The 26,368-nt window shown below is 41.3% G+C and overlaps 1 protein-coding gene and 1 pseudogene across 2 annotated transcripts; both read left to right on the plus strand.

Moving 5' to 3' along the window:
* Positions 1 to 1,588: 1,588 nt before the first annotated feature.
* Positions 1,589 to 18,717, plus strand: ifih1 (interferon induced with helicase C domain 1). The gene is given in 16 exon segments (NM_001195179.1): positions 1,589 to 2,078; positions 4,371 to 4,545; positions 4,699 to 4,875; positions 6,327 to 6,398; positions 8,764 to 8,984; positions 9,890 to 10,100; positions 11,217 to 11,434; positions 12,602 to 12,703; positions 12,850 to 12,973; positions 15,874 to 16,089; positions 16,196 to 16,452; positions 16,701 to 16,850; positions 17,094 to 17,255; positions 17,380 to 17,573; positions 17,808 to 17,901; positions 18,463 to 18,717. Coding segments are annotated over 16 exon segments (3,009 nt in total). The 5' UTR covers positions 1,589 to 1,637; the 3' UTR covers positions 18,658 to 18,717.
* Positions 18,718 to 23,704: 4,987 nt separating this feature from the next.
* Positions 23,705 to 24,942, plus strand: LOC149972821 (dipeptidyl peptidase 4-like; annotated as a pseudogene). Its single transcript, XR_016490724.1, has 5 exons — positions 23,705 to 23,722; positions 23,854 to 23,974; positions 24,078 to 24,220; positions 24,445 to 24,542; positions 24,663 to 24,942. The product of XR_016490724.1 is annotated as a dipeptidyl peptidase 4-like (transcript).
* The last annotated feature ends 1,426 nt before the right edge of the window (positions 24,943 to 26,368 follow it).

Raw genomic sequence — 26,368 nt, forward strand, 5'->3', positions numbered from 1 at the left:
AAAACAATTCTGAAGCGTGGATTCCGATTGGTCAGACCAGCGTTGAAAAGTACGAAGCACAGGCATTTCCTGTTTGAGTTTCTGCCTATAGGACTGGAGGAGCAAGATGGAGTCGTCGTCAGGTTTGCCGAAAAGAAGGCGGGGGAGGGCCCTGTTAGCATCCCGGAAGTTTGAATAACAATGGTCGAGAGTCTTAGTAGCGCGAGGAGGAGGAGAATTCTCTTGGGAGCTAATATGGTCGGCATTTAATTGTGAGGTATTCTAGGTTGGGTGAACAAAATGACTTGAGTTCCTGTTTGTTCCTAGAATTATACCATGAGTTGTTCATCTTGAACCCCGTATGATCTTGAAACGTATGATATGTTACAAATTCTAGCTAGGTGGCTAACATTAGTTAGCTCGCTAACATTAGCTAGGCTAGGGGTTTAGGAGTTAGGTTAAAGAGTTAAGGTTAGTGGAAGGGTTAAGGTTAGGGTTAGCTAACATGCTAAGTAGGCACAAAGTAGCTAAAAAGTAGTAAGTAGTTGAATTAGCTAAAATTCTAAAGTTGTCCATGATGAAAATTTAACTCAAAACCTTTGGGTTGCTAGATGTTTGCGATATATACCCACCCATCATTTTTACTTAACCATACCAAACATTATATCATACTAAATCAAGTGTCTGAGATTTATGAATAGAATAATACGAAACGCTCTGAGACCGGGCTGGTTTGTTTTGTATTTTGATTGGTCCCTGAATCCATAGGTGGATTCACACCGGTGTTCCTCAATCGTTCCATTTATTGGAAGTTTAGTAGTCAACAGCTCGTTTTTTTTTTATCAATACATTGCTCTAGTGGTAGGCAATTATATGGCAGTGCTTCCTCGAGACTGCAGTGTCGTCACTAGTTTCCACAGCCACAAAGTAATAAACCTCGCCTATGGAGGGATGTACTGCTTGGAATCTTTACCTACGATAGAAATAAGCTGAAACATTTTTATGTAATTAATTTCATAATTATTTTGGCCAAATTTCATATTCACAAGTGTAAATTTACAAATAAAAAAACACATTTTCTTACCTTGCAAAAAAAAAAATCTTACCTTACAAAAAGAAATTGAACTGTATTTTAAGACAATTAAATACTCTACTAACAAAAAAGCTGTTACAATTATAAGTGTATGTATGTCCCTTAAGGTGTAATGTGATGTTGTACCCCCTAGCCCCGCTCCTAGCCCAATTGTCCATTGTGTTCCCACATGTACTTCCTGTATTGATTTGTTGTTAATAAAAAATATATTAAAAAAAATAATAAACCTCGCCTATTTCTACAATGTATCTTCTTAAAATGTTATTTTAAACCTAACCACACTGCTTAACTTATGCCTAACTCTAACCTTAAAATAAGACCAAATAGCTAATTTTAGTTTTCATTAATATTTTGACTTTGTGGCTGTGGTAACTGGTGGAAACCAGATTGAAGAGGGAGAAACGAAACTGAAAGTGCTTGCATTGACGGGAATAGAATCTCGATTGACTCATGTTGATTTAACTATTTGCACTGCAGTTAGCCTACTCTTCCGTGTGCTTTTCTACGTGACTCAGGACTTCGATGTGACCAGGCATTTCGTGTATATCTCTGATCAACCTGATCGATGGCCGCTGACAAAGATAACACCACCAACATCAGTCTGATTGAGGACTTCAGACCTAGGCTGCGGAAACTCATTGAAATCGAGTTTGTACTGGATCACCTGAACTTCTTAGACAATGACAACAAGGACTTGATCCGAACTAAGGCGAGAAAAGAGAGCAATCTAAAGGCAGTGGATCTACTTATTGATACAATCATCAGGATCCGGCCACTTCCGAAAGGTTGGTTCAGGGAGTTTGTGGATGCACTGTCAGCTGGGGGTTGTAAACATGCTGCCACCTACGTGGAGGATAGCCCTCCATGTCCTGCTCTGGAGGCAGAGAATGACAACTGCGTCAGACTAATTGAACTTCTGTCGCCAAGGCTTTTGGGGATGAAGACTACTGATGTTTGCTGGGACTGTTTTTCTAAAGGTATTCTCACCGCAGAGGACCGTGAAATTGTAAGTAGTTGTATGTGCGTCATCCGGGTTTGGCCGGGGTAGGCCATCATTGTAAATATGAATTTGTTCATAACTGACTTGCCTGGTTAAATAAAAAACGTTTTTTAATTTATTTTTTAACTCTCATTAAATCAGATTATTAATGATGACCTAAATGTACAAGAAGGGTGCAATTTCGGCTCGCAACCAGGGCATTCCTGCATGGCAATATTCTGGATATCCCCTGATTGTCTGTGCGATTTAAAATGTGGGTCAAAAAGGAAATAACAGTATGATCTGCGTTTTTAACTAGCTACCCATTCAGGTCGTTCAAGATTGACATCGAAATTAGACGTCTATCGATGTTTGGAAATTCCTTCAAAACCTGACCCTAGGGGCAACAGTGAGCACAATTACCATCAAGTAGGCTTAGGTTTTGCTAGAGTTGAAAGAGAGCGACCCCGCTCTATGTATTTTACTGGTTTGTGACTCACTGACACCCCTTGGTTAGAGGGGAATAAATCAGACTAAGAGTTAACACACACATGAACTTTACTCACACACAGGAGAAGATGAACATGGTTATGTACATGGGTATGTAAATGTGTATATATGTAGCCGATGTAAAATGGCTAGTTAGTTAGCGGTGATGCGCGCTAGTGGCGTTTCAATCGGTGACGTCACTTGCTCTGAGACCTTGAAGTAGTGGTTCCCCTTGCTCTGCAAGGGCTGCGGCGTAAAGTCTATACTGTTACATATACATGGGTGTGGTTCTGTAATGAACAGAAACAGATGTATAATAAATATGCGATACACGAGATAAATACACAGGTCCGAATAGATATTTGTAAAGTATGATTTGCAAAGCCAATCCGGGCCTAGAGAGACTGCATGGCTAGAGCATGCACAGACAGGGGTGCGACATATGGCTATTGGTCCGATTGGCTGAAGCCATGAGCTGGAGGTGATATTAATCTCTCATGTGAAGGCGAGAAAGGGTGAGGTTTGGTGGGAGTCAGTCAGCGCAGCTCCAGTCACACATAAACAACAACAAAACATGCAGGGGGATTCTGTGCCAAGAGTGTTATGGGTGGGGGTGGTGGATGGACATAATCCCATGGCTCTGGTCCAAAGGTTTGTTTTAATGTTTTAACCCTATCCCAGACTTTGACCCTTACCGTAACCATTCGGAATGAGTGCCTCAATTTAACCCTTAAAATTTGACATTTTGAGAAATGGAAACGATAGAGTGCAGCAGGAGCAACAATCCCATGACTCTGGATCAGAAGGTTTCGTGTTCGATCCCAGTCGTGGACACTGGTTTTAATTTTTATATTAGTGTTTTGGAATTTAAAAAAAATCAATTTGACCTTAAGGAGAAATTAAATGATACAGAGCAGCAGGAGCAACAAAAACACTTTGAAATTTGACTTTTGGAGAATGTGGATGAATGTCTAATTCTGCAGTGAGACCTTGTTGAGCTGTGTACCAGAGTCCTTCTAGAGATAACTATCTAGCTAGCTAGCTAACACACAGTGTCCTTCGCTCCCACCGGGAGGACACCGGTAACACAGCTAGCTAGGACACTGGTAGACCGTGTCCTTCGCCTCCCAAAAACTCAGAATGTATTATTTGTTTCCCTTTTCACCCACATTTTAATAGCATAGACAATCAGAGAAAATCATTTTTGAGCGTGGTATATTTGTCAGTGCCAGAAAGGGAATGTCAAAAAATCGTCAAGATGACATGCGGACCCCAAACAGGCAAATAATGGTGCAGTGTACAACGGTGTACAGAACGGCATCTCTGAATGCACAACGCGTGGGTCCTTCACGGGTGGGCTATTGCAGCAGACGACCACACCGGAATCGACTAAAAACAAGAAGCGTGGGCAGCTATCACCAACACTGGACAGTTGAGGAGTGGAAAAAGATTGCCTGGTCCAAGGAAACCCGGTTCCTGTTATGTCATGCTGATGGCAGTCAGGATTTGGCTAAGCAGCATGAGTCCATGGCCCCATCCTGCCTGTTGTCAATGGTACAGACTGGTGGCGTAATGGTGTGGGGAATGTTTTCCTAGCACACGTTACATCCCTTGATGAGAATTCAGCAATGTTTTACTGTCCCGAAGAATTCACGCTGTTCTGGGGGCACTAGATGGGTGTACCTAATAAACTGTCCGCTTAGTGTATTTATGTAATATATCTCTGGACCAGATGAGGGCAGACTAATGCCACTAACTGCACTGCAGCTTTGATGCGAGTACATAACGCTTACATTAGCCTATTTTTAACCCATTCTATTTCTGTTTTAGATTTTAGCTGAATGTCAAAACCGAGGAAATATGGGTGGTGCTCGTGAACTGCTCAGGAGAATCGTGAGATTCCCGCCCGGATGGTTCTCCACCTTCTTGAAGGCCTTACAGGTCACTGAACACAATGACCTGTGTAAAGAATTGACAGGGGAGTCACCTGGTGATAACTTGATAGGTAAGAATGTATAGATTGCCCATACATTGTCCTTCATGCTAGCCATGCTCCTTTGAACTTGAATAGTAGCTTTGAATAAGTTGTAAATATTGACTAGCCTATCCCTGTCTTTTTCTCATTGTGATATAATTTATAACATGACCAATACACCAGATGAGCCAGGTGTCCTGATGGCTGTGAATGAAGCTCCAGGGAATGTGGATCCAATGGTGGAGGAGGGTCCTGTAGAAGCAGCGGGGAAATCTTTTCTCCCAGAGCAGGAGACATTGGATAGCAGTGTGACCAGCATGCATCTGGATGAACCTTCAGAGGCTGACTCAGAAATTGCAGGTGCAATATAACACAGTCATACCCTTTTACTGACCTTTACAGCATTGATCATGAGAGTCAAGGTTGTAGTGCTGGGCCTTTTGTTCATAAAGCGTCTCGTAGTAGGAGTGCTGATCTGGGGTCAGTTTTGCATTTTAGATTATAATTAATGGACACGGGCGACACGCCTGTTCATAGGTCAGCACTCCTCCTCTGAGACGCTTTATGAACACGGGCCCCGGTTGGATATTCAACCTTTAAGGATAAATAAGTAGAGTGCTAGAGGAAGATGCATTGGAGACACATTTTTGAAACACTGAAGCAGTACTAGTTCAAAGCAGTAAATTCAGTTGAAGTCGGAAGTTTACATACGCTTAGGTTGGAGTCATTAAAACTAGTTTTTCAACCACTCCACACATTTCTTGTTTTACAAACTACTATTATTCTAACATTTCACATTCTTAAAATAAAGTGGTGATCCTAACTGACCTAAGACGGGGAATTTTTACTAGGATTAAGTGTCAGGAATTGTGAAAAACTGAGTTCAAATGTATTTGGCTACGATGTATGTAAACTTCCGACTTCAACTGTACAGTATTTATACTGAACAAAAATATAAACACAACATGCAAGGAAGCATAGAAGGAAATCAATCAATTGAAATAAATAAATTATGCCCTAATTTATGGATTTCACATGACTGGGCTAGGGTGCAGCCATGGGTGGGCCTGCAAGGGCATAGGCCCACTCACTTGGGAGCCAGGCCCAGCCAATCAGAAAGAGTTTTTCCTCACAAAAGGGCTTTATTACAGACAGAAATACTTCTCAGTTTCATCAGCTGTCCAGGTGGCTGGTCTCAGATGATACTGCAGGTGAAGAAGCCAGATGTGGCGGTCCTGGGCTGGCATGGTTACATGTGCTTGTGAGGCCGGTTGGACATACTGCCAAATTCTCTAAAATGACGTTGGAGGTGGCTTATGGTAGAGAAATTAACATTAAATTCTCTGGCAACAGCTCTGGTGGACATTCCTGCAGTCAGCATGCTCCCTCAACTTGAGACATCTGTGTCATTGTGTTGTGTGACAAAACTGCACATTTTAGAGTGGCCTTTTATTGTCCCCAGCACAAGGTGCACCTGTGTAATGATCATACTGTTTAATCAGCTTCTTGATATGCCGCATCTGTCAGGTGGATGGATTATCTTGGTAAAGGAGAAATGCTTTACAACAAAACAAAATTAGAGACAAATAAGCTTTTTGTGCGTGTGGAAAATATCTGGGATCTTTTATTTCAGCTCATTAAACATGTGACCAACACTTTACATGTTGCATTTATATTTTGTGCAGTACAAAATCTGTGTAAACAAATGTTAACACATTAAGCTGAAAATATCACATTGAGATGGATGACTTTAACCTTTGAAAATTATTAACACACCAGTTGTGTAAATAATTATTGTTTGATCTTTTTAGACCTATATAGTGGCACAGAAGAACCAATGGAAAATGGGAAACCGGAAAATAGCTTGGATCTCTCAATGTCAGGTAATATTTAATTCACCTTGTCCTGTTCTGTTTCATATGCGGCAATTTTTGGAAAATAGCTCAACCCCTAATCATTCTTTGAACAAAAGTTAGAAACTGTATCTGACATTACCTTAGAAAATAATGCAGTTGGATTATATGTTAGATTCATAGCATAGGCTCTTTTTAAAACATTTTGAACTATTGCGAGTCATCAGACAATCACAAATATAGTCCTACTGTACTCCTCCACCATGTACAAAATGGGGAACCATCAAAGTCACACTTGAAGGGCCATCCCTCACTCTAGTCTGCAGTTTTGGATTAAGTCAGCAGCACTTGTACTTTGTCCTTTAGCATTAATCTTGAAACGATAATGGTGGAATCAGTTGAACACTTTTGGGAATGAGTGATTGAATGCTGGAACTATATAGGAGAAGGAGAGGGCGCTTGCAAAGCTTGCTCAAATGAAGGCCAAATGTGCAATGAAATCCGGTCTGCTATTCCGTTCATACGTTTACCTCAAGTTCCTCACTCAGTCAAATTTCCTGAAAAGTTATTGTTGTTGTTTCTTCTCAACCTGCTGTGATGTTAGTCTTACGTTGCATCATGTCCTCGTGACATTCTCTGAAAGCTCTCATTGTTTTATGGGTTTAAAACATTCCATAATATCTGTCAGGACCTCGACCAATCGCATTTCCGAACCAGGTGTTGCGCTGATGAATAATACAGATCCCTAAAAATAATTAGATTCATTTGTAATTATAGTAAAGGTATAATAAGCATTGTTGCTTGTACTTTAGTTAACCTTTTTGAATATGATAGAATGAAAGGAACTTTCTATTGGTTTTTCCATTTGGAGGAGAATCCATAGTTTGGGTGAGAGAGAAATGGAATGAGAGACAAGTTTGAATGGAAGAGTACCCTAGAGCCTATCCTATTTGGCTCAGAGAGTATGTTCCATGTGTATCGTGACAAGCCACACAGGTTAAAGAGGACGGAGCATAGCCAAAGCTCCCAATTACAAACACATGCTATTTAGAGTCCATATAGGGACTAAAGGAAGAGTTGGATGTTGTTACATGGTTATGATTCAGTAATATGCCAAGAGTGCGCAAAGCTGTCATCAAGGCAAAGGGTGGCTACTTTGAAGAATATAAAATCTAAAATCTATTTTGATTTAACACTTTTTTTTGGTTCCATATTTATTTCATATTTCTTCACTACTATTCTACAATGTAAGACATAGTCAAATAAAGAAAAACCCTGGAATGAGTAGGTACTGGTACTGTATGTTAGACAGTGATGCCTTGGGTTGCCACATGTTTCACACGCTTGAAATCAATTTAAGTATGAAGGAATTTGCCCTTTTAGAGGCAACACTTTTAGTTTTCTCACCTCACATAAAACAAGGTGACTGATTAGTTCACTTTAATAGGCTTTTTATAAATCAGCCAATTGATATTTATGCCATGATTCCACCACAAGGGGTCTGTGACATCATGATGATGATGCGGAGTGATGAGTCATGGGACGTCAATGTTACGTGGCAGATGAGCCAGCAGGAGGCCTCGGCCAGGTGAAGCCTAACACACCGACGCTGACAGCTCCTGTCACTCAAACCAGCCTCTGATGACACCACTGTGTGCCTGTTTGTATTGCCTTTAGTTTGAGTTACTCTCAATCTTGCTTACATTACTCTGCCATCGAGACCGTGAGTCACCATATTCAGCCACATGTTGGGGATTTTTTATTTATTTAGCTACTCTGGAAGTTGGGCAGAATGCCTGATGTGAGCAGATCCAATACATATGGGGATATGGTGCGTTTCCATAAACCAGTTGCATGTGTGCTCTGCGGCTTAAAGAAGACATTGGGAGTACTTCATTAAAATACAGTATATTGCATTCTGCTTTCTCCATCAGGCGGAAAAACACTCTGTGTGGGATTCATATCTTATTGACATGGCATTAACCATGGTGGAATCTCCTCTCTAATAAGTCTGGGATTTGCTGATAAAAGACCAGGAGACCACAACGTTCACTGTCACTGTCTATTTCCTGTTGAGTTTAGGACACCATATCTCTCCGTTGGTTTTTGTTGCCGGAGTCCAATTTAATAATGCTACTTGAGACAAAACCTCTAACATACAATGTATGCGTAGGGAGATTAAAATGTTTTCCTTGTAGTTATACATGGAAGCACACCTGCTTTTCCCATAACATAGACTGACCAGGTGAATCCAGGTGAAAGCTATGATCCCTTTTATATGTCACTTGTTAAATCCACTTCAATCAATGTAGGTGTAGGGGAGATAAAGAAGGATTTTCAGGGTGCTGATGTGGACAACAATTTTGATCTGAACCTCGCTCCTCTGCTCTAACAGGCTGTATTGCCCCTGCTGCTGAAAGCCCCCCAAAAGCTGTCATTGTTCTTCGAGATTATCAGATGGACGTGGCCAGGCCCGCCTTGGAGGGAAAAAACATCATCATATGCCTCCCGACAGGAAGTGGTAAAACCAGAGTTGCTGTCTATATTACCAAAGAACATCTGGACAGCAGGAGGAAAGAGGGCCGACCAGGGAAAGTGGTCGTCTTGGTTAACAAGGTACTCCAGTTTCCCATACAATATTCCCATGCACACAACCTGTCTGTACTGTATGTGTGTGTATTGTAACACACTGTAGCAAGGCCTATAGAGATCACAAAGAAAGCTGCTAGCACAGTACAGTACTGGGCGTGACAGTCTCTACTCTTCACAAATAATGAACTTTAAGAGTAATAGAATACACCACTTTACAACATTTCAGTTTGGCACAGACATTCCCATGTTCTTTTTCTATATTGGAAAAAACATTGTCATATCACATCTAGCACGGTTCACATGTAGGGTATGCGGGTACTCATTTTGGGTGCCGGTACTGTTAATATTTAAGTGCAGGAGCTTCACAATACTTTTGAGCTAATATTATATGAGGTGCATGAAGTCCAGCAGTAGAAAAATGTAGGTCCCTGTACTCAGCTCCAGTGAGCTCCTGCCCAAGTCGAGCACTGCTTATAAACGATGCACACCCCTACAAGTGTGACTGTGTTATGGAGTTACTTAGTGTTCTTTTTCTCAGCATCTAAAATGTACATCCCGATCCAATTTGAGAAATTAATTAAATAAAACACACAACATGATATGCATCTTCATTGAAGTAGAAATCACTTTTCTAGTACTGTTTTTGGCAGGAAAGTGAGTACCTCCACAAACTCAAAAACACTGAATATGTCATCTTGTATGCACGCATTATTGTAACACACGTCCAATTTGTCAGTCTAAACCATTTTTAAAAATGAACTCTGTTCATAAGTTGTTGTACTTTCAAACATAAAGAACTGTGCATATGCACCAGCTAAGTGCATACTGACAGTGAGAAATACAGTATAGCTTTCTTTTTAGAGGCAGACCCTCACATATTGAATGTGAGTAACCTCTAGTCTTTCTAATAATGATATGTTCTCCTTCAGGTGCCCCTGGTCGAGCAGCATTACTCCACAGAGTTCTGGAAGTTCCTTAAAAACAAATACAAAGTTGAGAGGGTCAGTGGGGACTCCCAGCTCAAAATCTCCTTCACAGACATTGTCCAGAAAAACGATATTGTCATCTGTACAGCCCAGCTTCTGGAGAACTACTTGGAAAGGGCTCACAGTGGAGATGACGATGGGATTAAACTTTCAGGTTCGGCATCATTTTCTTGAATTGAGTTTCCTAATCACTAAATCTGGGATGGGAGTAATGTTAATGGGAAACGTATCTGCAGTAAGCTAGGCATGTTTATGTAAAACTTTGACCGTGGGTTTTTATCTCCGCCTTAGTCCAAAGTCAGCTTGCTGGCCACAGCTATGGACGTTAGCGAGGTTTCGAATTGGAAAGTAAACAGGACGTGTCTCCTCTGAGAATTAATTTGACAGGTTCTTGTCAGTCAGTTGCTTCCGGCTCTCCTGCTTGCTCTTGCTGGCACTCGCCAGTCCAAGGTGGAATTTCCCTCGGTGTAACATATGCTGTTTGTTGAAACGCCTGAGAGGGTTAGATTTTTTTTCTTCTTCTGGTGCTTTCCAGGCCACACGTCTGTTCAAGCCATCAGTGTGTGGCTGATCAAATTCACATGAGAGCCTCTGTCACTGCATCAGACTGAATGTTCCACTCCAGACTCTTATGCCCTCTGGGGATGGGAATTATAGCACTTCTGTTTTGAAGTTGTATTTGTGGATGTTCATACCTCGTCACACGTCTCCCAGTGCTGTGAAATACACATTTAAACCTTTCTGAGAAATGGACTCTAGCGACACAGCAGTCAGGCAGTGTGGTGGAAAATGCATCGCAGACTTCCTAGAAAAGTAGTGGTTAGTGTGTGAGGGCCTCAGACATCGAGCCACACCAGGGAGTGTGTAATTTGTGGGTGTCAATAAGCCACTTAAGTATATTTACAGCACTAGCATTATGGGAGACAAAACAAAGGGACTGTTGAAATCAGGTAGTAAAGCTAGAGCCAAATATTGTTCCTAAGAGCCCTACAGCAATGTAACCAGACCCACGGCACAATGTAATGGAGGAGGAGACAAAATGATCAGCAGACCGATCTGGCCTGGGCGGAAGCTTTTCTACGGTCTATGAGGGTCAGACGGTTTTAGATTGTTGAATGAGTCACAGCAGGAACGTTTGCAATTTGGTGAAATGTACTCCAGCTGTCTCCTATATCCATTATATGACACGTTCTTACGTTAAACCAATATGTTTCATTTTGTCTTCCAACAATCACATTGAGTGTCTTTGCTCCGCATTTCCGCCGTGTAGATTTGTCACTAATTGTGATCGATGAGTGCCACCACACACAGAAGGGAGGAGTCTATAACCACATCATGATCCGCTACCTCAAGCAGAAGCACAAGAACGCCAAGTTAAAGAAAGAGCAGAAGGATACAGTGGCCATCCCACAGATCCTAGGCTTGACCGCCTCACCCGGCGTCGGGGGAGCCAAGAAAATTGAAAAAGCAGAAGAGCACATTCTACGAGTAAATACTATACACTACTACTAGGCTACATCTTTTTTTTCTCTCTCCCTCTTTCTCATTCTCTCTCTCTCTAGACACACACCCTCGTCATTCTCATTCTTGCCCTTCCTCTTTCATTAAGCACTTTCCTCCCTCCCTGTCAAGCCCCACCCGCCCTTTGTCCCTCCCTCATTCAGTTACTACTCTGCTAAGTGCTCACCCCTGCTCAGCCAAGCTGTTTCCAATGTTCCACATGGCCTCCGCACTCCAGGCAGCCGTAAACCTCACCATGCCTTTTTTAACCATGCCTACGTTGGGCTCCTGAGTGGCGCAGCGGTCTAAGGCACTGCATCTCAGTGCTAGAGGCGTCACTACAGACACCCTGGTTCAAATCTAGGCTGGATCACAACCAGGCCGTGATTGGGAGCCCCTTCGCGCGGCGCACAATTGGCCCAGCGTCGTCCTCGTTTGGTCGGGGTAGGCCGTCATTGTAAATAAGAATTTGTTCTTAATGACTTGCCTAGTTAAATAAAGGTTAAATAAAAACTTGTTTCACCACACAGGAAAGAATTGGAAACAGCTTTTGGTTTTAACTCTCAATGGGTCACACTGAAGTGGTGATGCAAAGTAATGTTATTGTTATTTTATTTGAATATACTCAGTGGTGTAAAGTACTTAGGAAGTACTTTAAAGTATTTTTTACTTAAGTTGTTTTTTTGGGGGTGTCTGTACTTTACTATTTATATTTTTGACAACTTCTACTCCATTCTTGTGCTTTTTACTCCATACATCTTCCCTGGCAGCCAAAAGTACTCTTTATATTTTGAATGCTTAGCAGGACAGGAAAATGGTCCAATTCATACACTTATTAAGAGACCATCCCCGGTCATCCCTACTGCCTCTGATCTGGCGGACTCACTAAACATATGTGCTTCGTTTGTAAATGCTGTCTTGAGTCATTTTCTACTAAGGTATCTTTACTTTTACTTAAGTATGACAATTGGGTACTTTTTCCACCACTGAATATACTGTGTGATTGATTAATAGAACACTACTTTGGAAGTACAGTATTGCATTGCTAAGCTTTGTGACTGTATTACAGAGGACAGGTGGTTTCTAATAAAACCTCATGGTATTTGTTTTTGATGTTTTTGCTCATTGGTTCAATTCATGTTCTGTCTATTGTAGATCTGCGCAAACTTGGACGCATACAAAATAATGACGGGGAACCTTGGGGAAAACAAAAAAGAACCGCACAAAAAAATTGCCACTGCCGAAGAGAGAAAAGAGGTACTCTTTAAAAAAAAGAATAATCATTTTATTCCCAGTAGAGAGAGATGTGGATTTTCATGAAATAATATATATACATCATCCTGAGTTTTTGAAGTGTGTAAATGTATTTATGTGCTTACATCTGTTTAATTATCTCTTGTCAGGATCCCTTTGGCGATGTTCTCAAAGGAGTCATGAATGCCATTCACATCCATGCTGAACTGAACCCTACCTGTGACCTAGGCACCCAGAACTATGAGCAGTGGGTGGTCCAGAAAGAACAAAATGGTGAGGGAACACATTTATTTTCATGTTCTTTTGTACTGGAGGGCTACTAATAAGAGGCGTAACCTAAATATATTTCAACCATTCTCTATACCAAGTGTCATAGCTGAATAAATAGACACCCTGTTATACCCCAACAGTATACTGAACAAAAATATAAATGCAGCATGTAAAGTGTCGGTCCCATGTTTCATGAGCTGAAATAAAAGATCCCAGAAAGATCCCATTTCTCCGATGCCAAGACAGTCCATCCACCTGACAGGTGTGGCATATCAAGAAGCGGATTAAACAGCATGATCATTACACAGGTGCACCTTGTGCTGTGGACAATAAAAGGCCACTTAAAATTAGCATTTTTGTCACACAACCACAATGCCACAGATGTCTCAAGTTTTGAGGGAGCATACAATTGGCATGCTGACTGCAGGAATGTCCACCAGAGCTGTTGCCAGAGAATTCAATGTTAATGTCTCTACCTTAAAACGTTGTTTTAGAGAATTTGTCAGTACGTCCAACCGATCTCACAACTGCCGACCACGTGTAACTACGTCAGTCCATGACCTCCACAGCCGGCTTCTTTGCCTGCGTTTGAAACCAGCCAGCCGGACAGCTGATGAAACTGTGAGTTTGTACAACCAAAGAATTTCTGCACAAACTGTCAGAAACCATCTCAGGGAAGCTCATCTGCTGGCTCGTCGTCCTCACCAGGGTCTTGACCTGACTGCAGTTCTGCGCCGTAACGAGATCCTGAGGCCCATTGTCGTGCCATTCTTCCACCGCCATTAACTCATGTTTCATCATGATAATCCACATCCCATGTCGCAAGGACACAATTCTTGGAAGCATAAAATGTTATAGTTCTTCCATGCCCAGCATTCTCACAAGACACACATTGAGCAAGTTTGGGATGCTCTGGATCGACTTGTACGACAGTGTGTTCCAGTTCCCAGAATATCCAGAAACTTCGCACAGCCATTGAAGAGGAGTGGGACAACATTCCACAGGCCACAATCAACAGCCTGATCAACTCTATGCGAAGGAGATGTGTCGCACTACATGAGGCAAAGGGTGGTCACACCAGATACTGACTAGATTTCTGATCCACAACCTTTTTTAAGGTATCTGTGACTAACAGATACATATCTGTATTCCCAGTCGTGAAATCTATAGATTAGGGCCTAATTTATTTATTTAAACTGACTGATTTGCTTATATGAACTGTAACTCAGTAAAATATTTGAAATTGTTGCATGTTGCATTTATACACTGCTCAAAAAATAAAAGGAACACTAAAATAACACATCCTAGATCTGAATGAATGAAATATTCTTATTAAATACATTTTTCTCTACATAGTTGAATGTGCTGACAACAAAATCACAAAATCAATGGAAATCAAATTTATCAACCCATGGAGGTCTGGATTTGGAGTCACACTCAAAATTAAAGTGGAAAACCACACTACAGGCTGATCCAACTTTGATGTAATGTCCTTAAAACAAGTCAAAATGAGGCTCAGTAGTGTGTGTGGCCTCCACGTGCCTGTATGACCTCCCTACAACGCCTGGGCATGCTCCTGATGAGGTGGCGGATGGTCTCCTGAGGGATCTCCTCCCAGATCTGGACTAAAGCATTCGCCAACTCCTGGACAGTCTGTGGTGCAACGTGGCGTTATTGGATGGAGCGAGACATGATGTCCCAGATGTGCTCAATTGGATTCAGGTCTGGGGAACGGGCGGGCCAGTCCATAGCTTCAATGCCTTCCTCTTGCAGGAACTGCTGACACACTCCAGCCACATGAGGTCTAGCATTGTCTTGCATTAGGAGGAACCCAGGGCCAACCGCACCAGCATATGGTCTCACAAGTGTTCTGAGGATCTCATCTCGGTACCTAATGGCAGTCAGGCTACCTCTGGCGAGCACATGGAGGAGTGTGCCCCCCAAAAGAAATGGCCCCCCAAAAGAAATGCCACCCCACACCATGACTGACCCACCGCCAAACCGGTCATGCTGGAGGATGTTGCAGGCAGCAGAACGTTCTCCACGGCGTCTCCAGACTCTGTCATGTCTGTCACATGTGCTCAGTGTGAACCTGCTTTCATCTGTGAAGAGCACAGGGCGCCAGTGGCGAATTTGCCACTCTTGGTGTTCTCTGGCAAATGCCAAACGTCCTGCACGGTGTTGGGCTGTAAGCACAACCCTCACCTGTGGACGTTGGGCCCTCATACCACCCTCATGGAGTCTGTTTCTGACTGTTTGAGCAGACACATGCACATTTGTGGCCTGCTGGAGGTCATTTTGCAGGGCTCTGGCAGTGCTCCTCCTGCTCCTCCTTGCACAAAGGCGGAGGTAGCGGTCCTGCTGCTGGGTTGTTGCCCTCCTACGGCCTCCTCCACGTCTCCTGATGTACTGGCCTGTCTCCTGGTAGCGCCTCCATGCTCTGGACACTACGCTGACAGACACAGCAAACCTTCTTGCCACAGCTCGCATTGATGTGCCATCCTGGATGAGCTGCACTACCTGAGCCACTTGTATGGGTTGTAGACTCCGTCTCATGCTACCACTAGAGTGAAAGCACCGCCAGCATTCAAAAGTGACCAAAACATCAGCCATGAAGCATAGGAACTGAGAAGTGGTCTGTGGTCACCACCTGCAGAACCACTCCTTTATTGGGGGTGTCTTGCTAATTGCCTATAATTTCCACCTGTTGTCTATTCCATTTGCACAACAGCATGTGAAATGTATTGTCAATCAGTGTTGCTTCCTAAGTGGACAGTTTGATTTCACAGAAGTGTGATTGACTTGGAGTTACATTGTGTTGTTTAAGTGTTCCCTTTATTTTTTTGAGCAGTGTATTTTTGTTCAGTGTATGTTCCTAAGCAACTATCGATGTTTTCCTACAGCTGCAAAAGAGGAGAATCAAAAAGTGCGAGTTTGTGCTGAGCATCTACGGCAGTACAACGAGGCCCTGTACCTAGGCAAAACCATCCGCATGTGGGATGCCTTCAGCTTCCTGGACAAATACTTTGACGAGGAGCTGAAGAAGAAAGTGGCCCCAGAGGACGAGGAGGCCATCATTAAGACTGATACAGAGCGATTCCTTTTCACACTCTTTAAAGGTAGCTTACTGTACATCTAATGTTTTGAGTACATTGTAATGTAGCCCTACATAGATATCTGGGAGTTTATTTTTCACGGCTTTCTTCAAAATCTACTTTCTTGCAGATAGCAAAGTGAAACTGCAGGAGTTGGCTAAGCTTCCCCAGTATGAAAATAATAGCCTAGCTAAGCTGAGAACCAAAATCCTGCATGAGTTTACATCTAGAGAAAAGGCTAGAGGGATCATTTTCACGAAAACCCGTCGCAGTGCCATCGCATTAGCTCAATGGGTTCAGGAGAACTCCAAGTTCGAGGAGGTCGGAGTAAAAGCTTGCCATGTGATTGGAGGAGGAGGCCAGAGTGTCGTGAAACCAATGACCGCTGTGAGTGCACGGTTTCACATTTTACAAAGGCTGGCTGTCAGCCAAGTCTGCTTTTTATACTTAAATAGATCACTTTGAAAACATTCACTGTGAAAATGTACTAAAGTGGATGACAGTAGTATTACATCAAATTGGTTCATCTTTGTTTGACTAATGCACACTGTCATATACATCCTCTTCTGTGTAAAGTTGTGCTTAATTACATTGTATTGAATAATATATATTTTGCCCACGTTTGTGTTTCTCAGGCAGAACAAAGGGATGTTTTGAACAAGTTTCAGAATGCGGAGATCAACTTGCTGATTGCAACAACAGTGGCTGAAGAGGGTCTGGACATAGCAGCATGTAACTTTGTGATACGATATGAGCTTGTGACCAATGAGATCGCTATGATTCAGGTCAGTAATTTAAAGGTTAACTGGCTTTGCCAAAAACATGTCAATATCCACAGTGTCATTTATTAACTAAGAACTATGAACTTAGATTCTGTATCGTCTGCTAACTCTTTTGGTATGCGCCAAATAAATAGTATTCACTGGTTAGCAGACGATGTACTCACTGTATCACTCAATCCGCGCTCACTTCAAGCGCTCACTGCCATGGTTTAATGAGAACATGTTTACTGTGTTTGTGTCTTGTAGGCCCGAGGCAGAGGCAGAGCTGAGGACAGTAGTTATACCTTAGTGGCAGGGGAGGGTTCTGGGGTCGCTGAACGAGAGAGTGTCAACGAGTACCGTGAGAAGATGATGAGCAAAGCTATCGATAAAGTCAAGAAATTAGATCAAGAGGAATATGAAAAGAGGGTAAGTCTCCTCTCAACTCTTAACTGCCAGCTTGATATTAAATGAAATATTTTAAGATTTGATTTCTTAAACCTAGTTGAGTAACGTCAAAAAAATAAATGATGTTTTAATTGTTTGTTGCAAGATTAAAGAATTCCAGATTCAGGCGATCATGGAGGAAAGAGTGCGAACAACCAAGAAGAAGCAGAAAGGAATGAAAAAGGAGAGCCCGTCCAAAGTGAAGTTCAGTTGTAGAAGCTGCAACAAACCAGTCTGCTCTGGGGAAGATGTTGAAATCATTGAAAATATGCACAGAGTCAACGTAACACCCCAATTTAAGTATGTTCTGCTGCAAACAGCTGCCCTCTTGTCAAAGTAACCCAACCTGTGCAAGTTTGTAGCCTACTATACAGTACACGGTTGTTGGTAAAGATGTGTAGTACACACGTTCTAGCATTAGAAAACTAAAAGATATATTCACATTTTAAAATCCTTGCCTTGAGTCTGCATACAGCCCCTCAACCACAGATGTCAGTTATTATTGAAACCATGTCTGTTCTCTCTCTTTTGCAGGGAACTTTTCATTCAAAGAGAAAACACCTCACTTGTTAAAAGGCTACTGGACTACGAGTCCAATGGTTTCATAGCATGCAAAGACTGTGGACAGGTAGGCCTATGCCCTGTCCTAATTCTGTAAAGAGAGAAAGACGTTGGTGTTGACCTATAATAGACAACAATTGATGTTAAAGTTTGAAAGGCACTTGCCAATCTAGCAAGTAAGGAGTAGTTTTTTTTCTCGGTTGCCTGAAGATTTGCCTAAAAATGTACATTTGCTTTTTACATGCAGGAGAGCCACATATGGCCTACCTTACACCTACACATATGGGAGGAATCAGAAAGATCAGTACTGGAATTATTGTATTTTGGTTGTTATCAGTAAAAGATTCTCAGAGCAGGCTCAACTTGTCCGACTGCCATAAAGTGTCTTGTCTTTCACTTAAACAATTGGGAGAAACCCAAGCGATCAGTTTTAGGCTACTAGAATTCTTTCTGTTTGGTTGTTTTCAGAGCAGGCTCAACTTGCGTGATTGCTTAGTTAATTTGCCCAAGGCAATAGGGCAACCCTTAATGTCAATCCCTGAATAGATATTCAAACATTTCAATCTATATCCACTGTAAGTGCATGTTACAAAGCCAACTGTCCACTCACGTCGATTTCTTCCTGCAGAGGTGGGGTTCAATGATGCTCTACCGGGGAATCGAGTGTCCCTGTCTTCACGTCAAGAACTTCCTGGTGACGTATGATGAAAAGAGGAAGAACGTCAACAAGTGGAGCGAGCTGGGTATCCAGTTACCTGCCTTTGACTATGCTGAACACGCTCGATCTGTGGCCGAAAGCTCAGAGGATGAAGAATCAATGTAATAATATGGTAACGACAAGGATTGTTTTTGCGAAAAGTAAGAAGCAAAACAAATGCATGCAGCTCCGTGTATCTGTGGTAGTTGGATTGAATGAATCAGCCTTACATTTTCAGTTGAAGTTGCACACGTGCAAGCTTTTACAATGTGACTTTGGTCATATCTTTTTAATTGCGAAAGCCGTCATTGATGCAGTGTGATACGGGGGGTTTCAGGTGTCTTACAAGCTGCTGCTTTTAATTGTCATGAATGAATCATTGTATTGTTCAATTTATTGTCAATGGCTATCAGTAAATGTTGAATCAAATGAATAATGTGCTTTTCTGATTGAAAACAAAGATTGTGGAGAAAACATGACATTACTATGTGCCCTAGATATCTCCATGCTTAATCACTGATTGGGGAAAACGGGTTCAGCAGGAAGAGCGATTACTAGTTGAATATGGTGTGCAAACGTTTTCTTTTAAAAACACTTCTAATCTGTGCTCCTAGACGAGCTGTTGTTGTGTCAGACACCGCATACGTCATGAATGGGTCAAACTAAAGATGAAATTGAACTTCTCGACACACTTCCTCTCCCTTGGGATCCGCTGGTGTTTTCCCGGACCCTATGGTCCGCACCGGTCAGCACACGTTTATGTTTAGATCTAACACACTAGACAGGTGGGTTTTTTTGTGTGTATTGTCGGTAAATTCACTTATCACTTTGCCCAATGTCACAGGTGTAACCTGTCCAGGGGTATGGTGATGTGTTGTCCTGGCTACTGTGACTTGATAGTTCAGGGAGTAATAAAATGACAAAGTATGGGTGCCCACGTGATTACTTCTTTCTTCTTCATTGTTTAGTTTAATCCTAAATTCATAGCTTTCAAAATATTTCCATAATACAAATGTCTGCAATGTGTAAAGTGTATGAGACAATAAATTGAGCAGGCAATTTGCCTCAATGTGTGTTTGCTTTCAATCCTCTCTGTCACTTGGCACACCCCTGCATGGAATAAACTGTATATACTTTGCAGACATACAAATTAATGTTTGTTTATTCACAAAATGCCTAGAACTCCACAACTTGCGAATGTATTCTATATAATTCCAAAGGTTGCCCATGTTCACTGATAATAACTGGACTACTTATGATATGTGGTGAATGGAAAAGTCACTTCGTAAATCTTGGCAAATTCAGCGCCCTTTGAAAGTTATTTGGGCTGCTGACTTTGAAGGGGCATCCCTGACTAGTATGCCTTACAATTTCCAGATTAATAAAGGATGCCAAGTGCAACTTTAATTGGAAGGAGTAACATATACTGTATACATTTTTTGGGGTGCTTAAGTTCAGATTTTTCTGCGTTATGTTAAATATTTGACATCCAGAGAGTGTGCGATGAAGTTGACTTGTCATTCCACTAGCGGATGAATGCCTATACAGAATCGGTGCTACTACGGTCAGTAAAACTAATTCACATTAGAAATACATACAAATTGTGTTTTTAAATGAATTTAACGGGAAGCCTCATCAAAATGATCTTGAAAAATACCTCACAAATGTTTTGTTGCTAATATATATAAAGAAATCCCGTTTCAGCATTGTCAAGCATCATGTTGCCTTGTCTCGTTTTATGCAGGTGTTCATTATCAATAGGTGAATAAGACAGAAATTTTACTTTTTGAGAGACACATGAGCAAAACGGGGTCACTTCAAAAACAAAACTGACAATGACAAGGAATGCATGCATACTCTAGTGGAAGCAATTGAATAAACAAAACAAGTAAATACCTGATATCAATCGCAAATGATAGATTTTATACCTAATGGTGTCATTGAAATAATCTGCCAGGGTAAAAGGCCTCGTGGCGCTTCAGTCCTTTCCTAACATGAAAATAAATGAACTTGTGGATATCTGTCTACAGTGTGTCAGATTTAACATGAACATATCTGCAACAAATCAGTGGAAATTGTACTGCATCCACAGAGGCAACAGCAATCACTTGGTGGCAACACATGGTTATCGGTATACTATATTGCATGTAGTAGGCCGACTTGAATTTGCAATGTTCACATTGGTGGTTTAATAAACCCCATCCTATCTCATCTTTGGATTTAGCGATTTATGAAATGTAAAGAATTCTAGAATTCTAAAAACAAGACTAATTCATGAATGCTCATACTGGAAGTTGCAGTGAATCAACAAACTCATTTGAAATGTAAAATCATATTTCTGTTGATTATTCATTGTGACTGACTAAATTGAACTTGGTGAAGTTGAATAATCATCCATTTGAAGGGTCATTGGTCAGCAAAAAAAAGCATAATTAGCACAATAAGCTACTCAGTGGACACCATAGAAAAGCATTCTCATATAATTAAATGTTGAAATCATCCATGAATGATAAGATAAAGCAGCTTACTATTCAGATATATTGCCATGGGGACGGTTATTAACGTGATGACAACAGCAACCCCCAGTACTGCCCAAAGCACCTTGCTGTAGCAATGTTATTAAAGGTGAGGGTGAAACAACGTTGCAAAAAGCTCTGTGTTAATATAAAATCTCATATTTGGACGCATCAGACCAAAGGACAGATTTCCATCGGTCTAATGTCCATTGCTTGTGTTTGTTGTCCCTAACATGTCTCTTCTTATTATTGGTTTCCTTTAGTAGTGGTTTCTTTCCAGCAATTCTACCATGAAGGCCTGATTCACACAGTCTGCTCTGAACAGTTGATGTTGAGATGTGTCAGTTACTAGAACTTTGTGAAGCATTTATTTGGGTAGCAATCTGAGGCTGGTAACTCTAATGAACTTATCCTCTGCAGCAGAGGATTCCTGTGGCCGTCCTCGGGAGAGCCAGTTTCGTCATAGCACTTGATGATTTTTGCGGCTGCACTTGAAGAAACCTTAAAAGTTCTTGAAATGCTCCGTATTGACTGACCTTCATGACTGTTATTTCCCTCTGCATATTTGAGCTGTTTTTGGCATAATATGGACTTGGTCTTTTATCAAATTATTTATTTATTTTTATTTAACCTTTATTTAACTAGGCAAGTCAGTTAAGAACAAATTCTTATTTACAATGACGGCCTACCAAAAGGCAAAAGGCCTCCAGTGGGGACGGGGGCTAAAAGCATAAATAAAAGATAAGTATAGGACAAGACACACATCCCGACAAGAGAGACAACACAACACTCCATAAAGAGAGACCTATGACAATAACATAGCAAGGCAGCGACACATGACAACACAGCATGGTAGCAACACAACATGACAACAACAATGTAGCAACACAACATGGTAGCAGCACAAAACATGGTACAAACATTATTGGGCACAGACAACAGCACAAAGGGCAAGAAGGTTTAGAGATAACGATACATCACGTAAAACAGCCACAACTGTCAGTAAGAGTGTCCATGATTGATTCTTTGAATGAAGAGATTGAGATACAACTGTCCAGTTTGAGTGTTGCAGCTCATTCCAGTTGCTAGCTGCAGCGAACTCCTAACTTGTCACAACGCAACACAACTGATTGGCTCAAACGTGTTAAACGCATCAAACACATTAAGAAGGAAAGGCACACCTTTTAACAAGGCACACCGGTTAATTGAGATGCATTCCAGGTGACTACCTCATGAAGCTGGTTGAGAGAATGCCAAGAGTGTGCAGAGCTGTCATCAAGGCAAAGGGTGGCTACTTTGAAGAATCTCAAATATAAAATATATTTTGATTTGTCAAACACTTTTTTGGTTACTACATTATCACATATGTGTAATTTCGTTGATGTCTTCGCTATTATTCTACAATGTAGAAAATAGTACAAATAAAATAAAAACTTGAATGAGTGGGAGTGTCCAAACTTATGACTGGTACTGTATATCTGAGAGACATGAGAAAGATCAGGAAACTATTTTAAAATGTTTTTGCATGTATTTATCCCCTTAATTAAGGCGCTAAACTATCTCCATATAGACTAGCACCGAGACCTTAAGCCAAACGGAGAACATCATCCTGTTAGTGAGTGTCTCATCTTTCAATAGAGGGGTCATAATAGTTTTGTTAGACCAAACCGTTCGGACACAACAGACGTTTTTGTGAGGAGACCGATTTTCAGGATATCTCATGATCTGACAAACACTGCTCTAGCTCTGCCACCTCTCAGGGCGATGTCAGCGGATGTGGTGGATTGAGACACAGCCCATGCAACAACAAAAAACAACAACATATCTCTAGTTTCAACAGACGGACTTTGATGGGAATTTCTGTGTGATGTTAGTTATTCTTATTTTTTTAGGTGGTAGACCAGCTTTAATATTGCAGATAGATTGTAGCATCCATCAATGTGATTGTCTGCATCATTTCCAATCCCCCATATATTTGGGAAAATGTATATATATAGTGAACAACAACGCTTAGGCCTCTACTTCCAGCTTATATATACTATATACATTTAACGGACACAGTCTGTTTTACAATAGTTATATTCTGTTTGTTTTTACTCCTGTCCTTCCTCTACCCTCAACCTACCCCATCTATTTCTGATGTCCATCCGGTTTGATTTCTATTTGCCATATATTTCAAACTGTGCTCTTTCACAAAAGTTCTTAGCCCATAAACGTTTTGTTGTTGTTTGTAACATTTGCAAAAAGCTTTGGGAACTTTGTATCTGTAGTCAACTTCATTCTGATTCTGCGGTCACAGTCAAACAGATACCTAGCCTAAACATCTTGATTCTATGTTTAGCGGAGATCTTCTGTGAATAAAGTAGTTAAAAAAGGGAAGAAAAAAACCGTCTAACAATGTCCTTTGGCTGCTCTATGAGTGGTCTGGATCACTCTTAGATGTGGGAAGGTGTTTAAGAGCAAAGTTACTAACGAAGGCTCTGGGAAACGAGGCCCTGATGTTTCCATCTTTTTTCCCCCCCTAGAACATATATCAATATATCAAATTGTGCCAAAGGCCTGATGCCAAAGGCACATCTTATCTTTAACTTTCACCCAAACACCAGATGTGCTCTCTCTCCCATGTCAAATATGGGCAATGGCCCTGAGCGATAAACATGCAAAAGCACAGTGGGGTTAGCGCTGCACCAACCAAAATAATCTGGAATAGGAAACCACTGAAGAGGAAGTCCCAGTAGGCTGTCTCTAGTGTAAACTAAAGAGAATGGAATGCTGACATTAACTTGACTATCGGTCTCTCTGCCAGGCTTACGTCTGGAATTACAACATTTATTTGAAACCCAACACCACTGCTGAAGCCATGTAAGTCGCCCATAATGGAAAAGATCATCAGATCCTTAACGGTGGCCCTGACTGGGCATATGAGGGTGAGTACTGAGTAGCATTGACACATTTTAGAGGGAATCAACAAGGTGTGTTTCATCACACACAAGGCTTTTGAGTAACGTGATATCTTCCACTTTTTTTCAGAGCAGGTTTTCTCATCCATTGAGGCAATATGGTGGTCACCAACTGGAAAGTGCCTGTCTTATGTTGATTTTAATGACACAATCAACTTATTTTTGTATGGATATGGACAACACCTCAGAACGGTGGTTGTCCCGTACCCTAAGGTGGGATGTTGTAATATGTGCCCTTTTTAAAACATGGTATGAATGTCATAAGAATGATATATATACCACAGATAGCAGGTAATAGGTCAAATATACAGTATACCATGATCACACATTATGTGTGTGTTGTACATTGTACAGAGTAAATACAGTATTTGAAGTATATGTACTGTATCCTGAAAGAATGCTCATCATTTTTGTTATTCGTGTTATCTCCTGTCAAGGCTGGTTCAACAAATTCTAAGGCAAAGCTGTTTGTGGTGGACACAACAAATCCGTCAAGGCGGACACAGGTGGGGGTGCCAGATTCCATTGGTGCAGGGTACAGTATCATGTCATACTTTCATATACGTTGATAGCGGTTGATATAGTAAAGTGTTGTCATAGGGTGATAGAAAAAAGGGTGATATAAACTGGTCGCTTTGTGTTGTTTTTCTCCCAGTGATCACTATTTGAGATCAGTCAGATGGGGTGACGGATGAGCACGTCGCTGTTCAGTGCACCAGGAGGAAGAAGAACCATATCCTTTTACAGATCTATGACCTTGACGGAAACAACTGGATTGAGAACCAGGTAGTTGTCACCTCACCTCACTTTGTGGGTGGGCTCCTTGGTAGACAACAGCATTCAGAGAACAGAGAGTCATGTGTTTTCCAACATTAACACCAGGAATGTTGCTGTTTGAATCATACTGGAACTGTATAGGCTAATAGAATATTTTGTCTTGATTAACGTATTGAAATACATGTATATTTTTATTTTAGAAATGTGAACATGTAAGCAAGACAGGTTGGGTTGGCCAGGTAAGTTCACATACTGTATAATGAAAGAACCATGACAACTAAATGTAGCTTTTTATGAAATATTTTGTTTTATGATAATCCATTATTTCCATTTTCCAATATGTTCCTCTCCAACCAATGTTTGCAGATGATCATATACGTTTCTACAAAGGAATAAGTGACACATACGGTTCTAAACAAATTGGCCATGTGAAAGATGTGTTTTAGTGTTTTATTCCTCAAAGTGATTGTTTATTCAATATCAAATCAAAGTGCATTTGCCATTTGCACAGGATAATAAAATGCAGACTTGCAAGCTATGCAAGGGAAAGGGGGATAGCTAGTCAGTTGTACAATTGAATGCCTTCTGCATTTAACCAACCCCTCTGAATCAGAGGGGGGGGGGGGGGGGCTGCCTTAATCAACATCCAACAGAAGGTCAACTGCCCTGCTCAGGGACAGAACAACAGCTTTTTACCTTGTCAGCTCAGGGATTCAATCCAGCAACCTTTTGGTTACTGGCCCAACGCTCTAACCACTAGGCTACCTGCCAGGGGTGGTATTTGTTCAAATGTGTAGATTTGAATGATTGATTCCAGTCTACTGTAAATGTTAGCAATGTCAGAATTCAATACCTACAGTATGAAAGTGTATATCATTCCAAAGGGAAAGGCAACACCCATTACCTCAGGCAAATGGGAGGTCATCTACATTTCAAAACTCACCCAAGGCGCTATGTAAGTACAGATGCAAATCCATTTCACTTAATTAGATAACAAAATAGAGTTAACCTACTATTTATCCATCACTTTGACCACATTGTCTTTAATGTGTTTCTTATAACCCCCGCATGGATATTTCATTTCAAGTGGTTTCTCTAAATTCATGATCCTGAATACCAAATAAACCATGAAAGTATGTTCAATTGTTCATCGTTCAGACGGAGATGTTGACTCGTATGAACCTGTGTTTGTTTGTTTGTGAGGGTTATGATCGGAAGGAGCCACTCTGCTCCCCAGTGCCTCATCTGTGGCCTGTATAAGGACAGGTGTCAGTACAACTCAGCCTACTTCAGCTACGATGCCTCTTACTACCGCATGGTCTGCTATGGTCAGTTACCCCATTCCCCATTCACACCCTGAGCACTAACCCATCCGTGATCAATGCACAAAAATAACTGTGCTGGTCAATATCAATGAGTAACACAATAAGTGTCCCAGATAACACCCTATTCCCTATCCAGTGCACTACTTTTGACCAGGGCCTATAGGCCACAGTCTCAGTTCTGACCTCTGACCTCCAGGTCAGTTAGTACCTGAGGTTATGTGGTGAACAATTAGCCTACGTGATGTTTTAGTGTATTGTG

This window comes from Oncorhynchus mykiss, chromosome 22, assembly GCF_057628025.1.
Source record: "Oncorhynchus mykiss isolate SJ-2025 chromosome 22, ASM5762802v1, whole genome shotgun sequence".
Taxonomy (NCBI): Eukaryota; Metazoa; Chordata; class Actinopteri; order Salmoniformes; family Salmonidae; genus Oncorhynchus; species Oncorhynchus mykiss.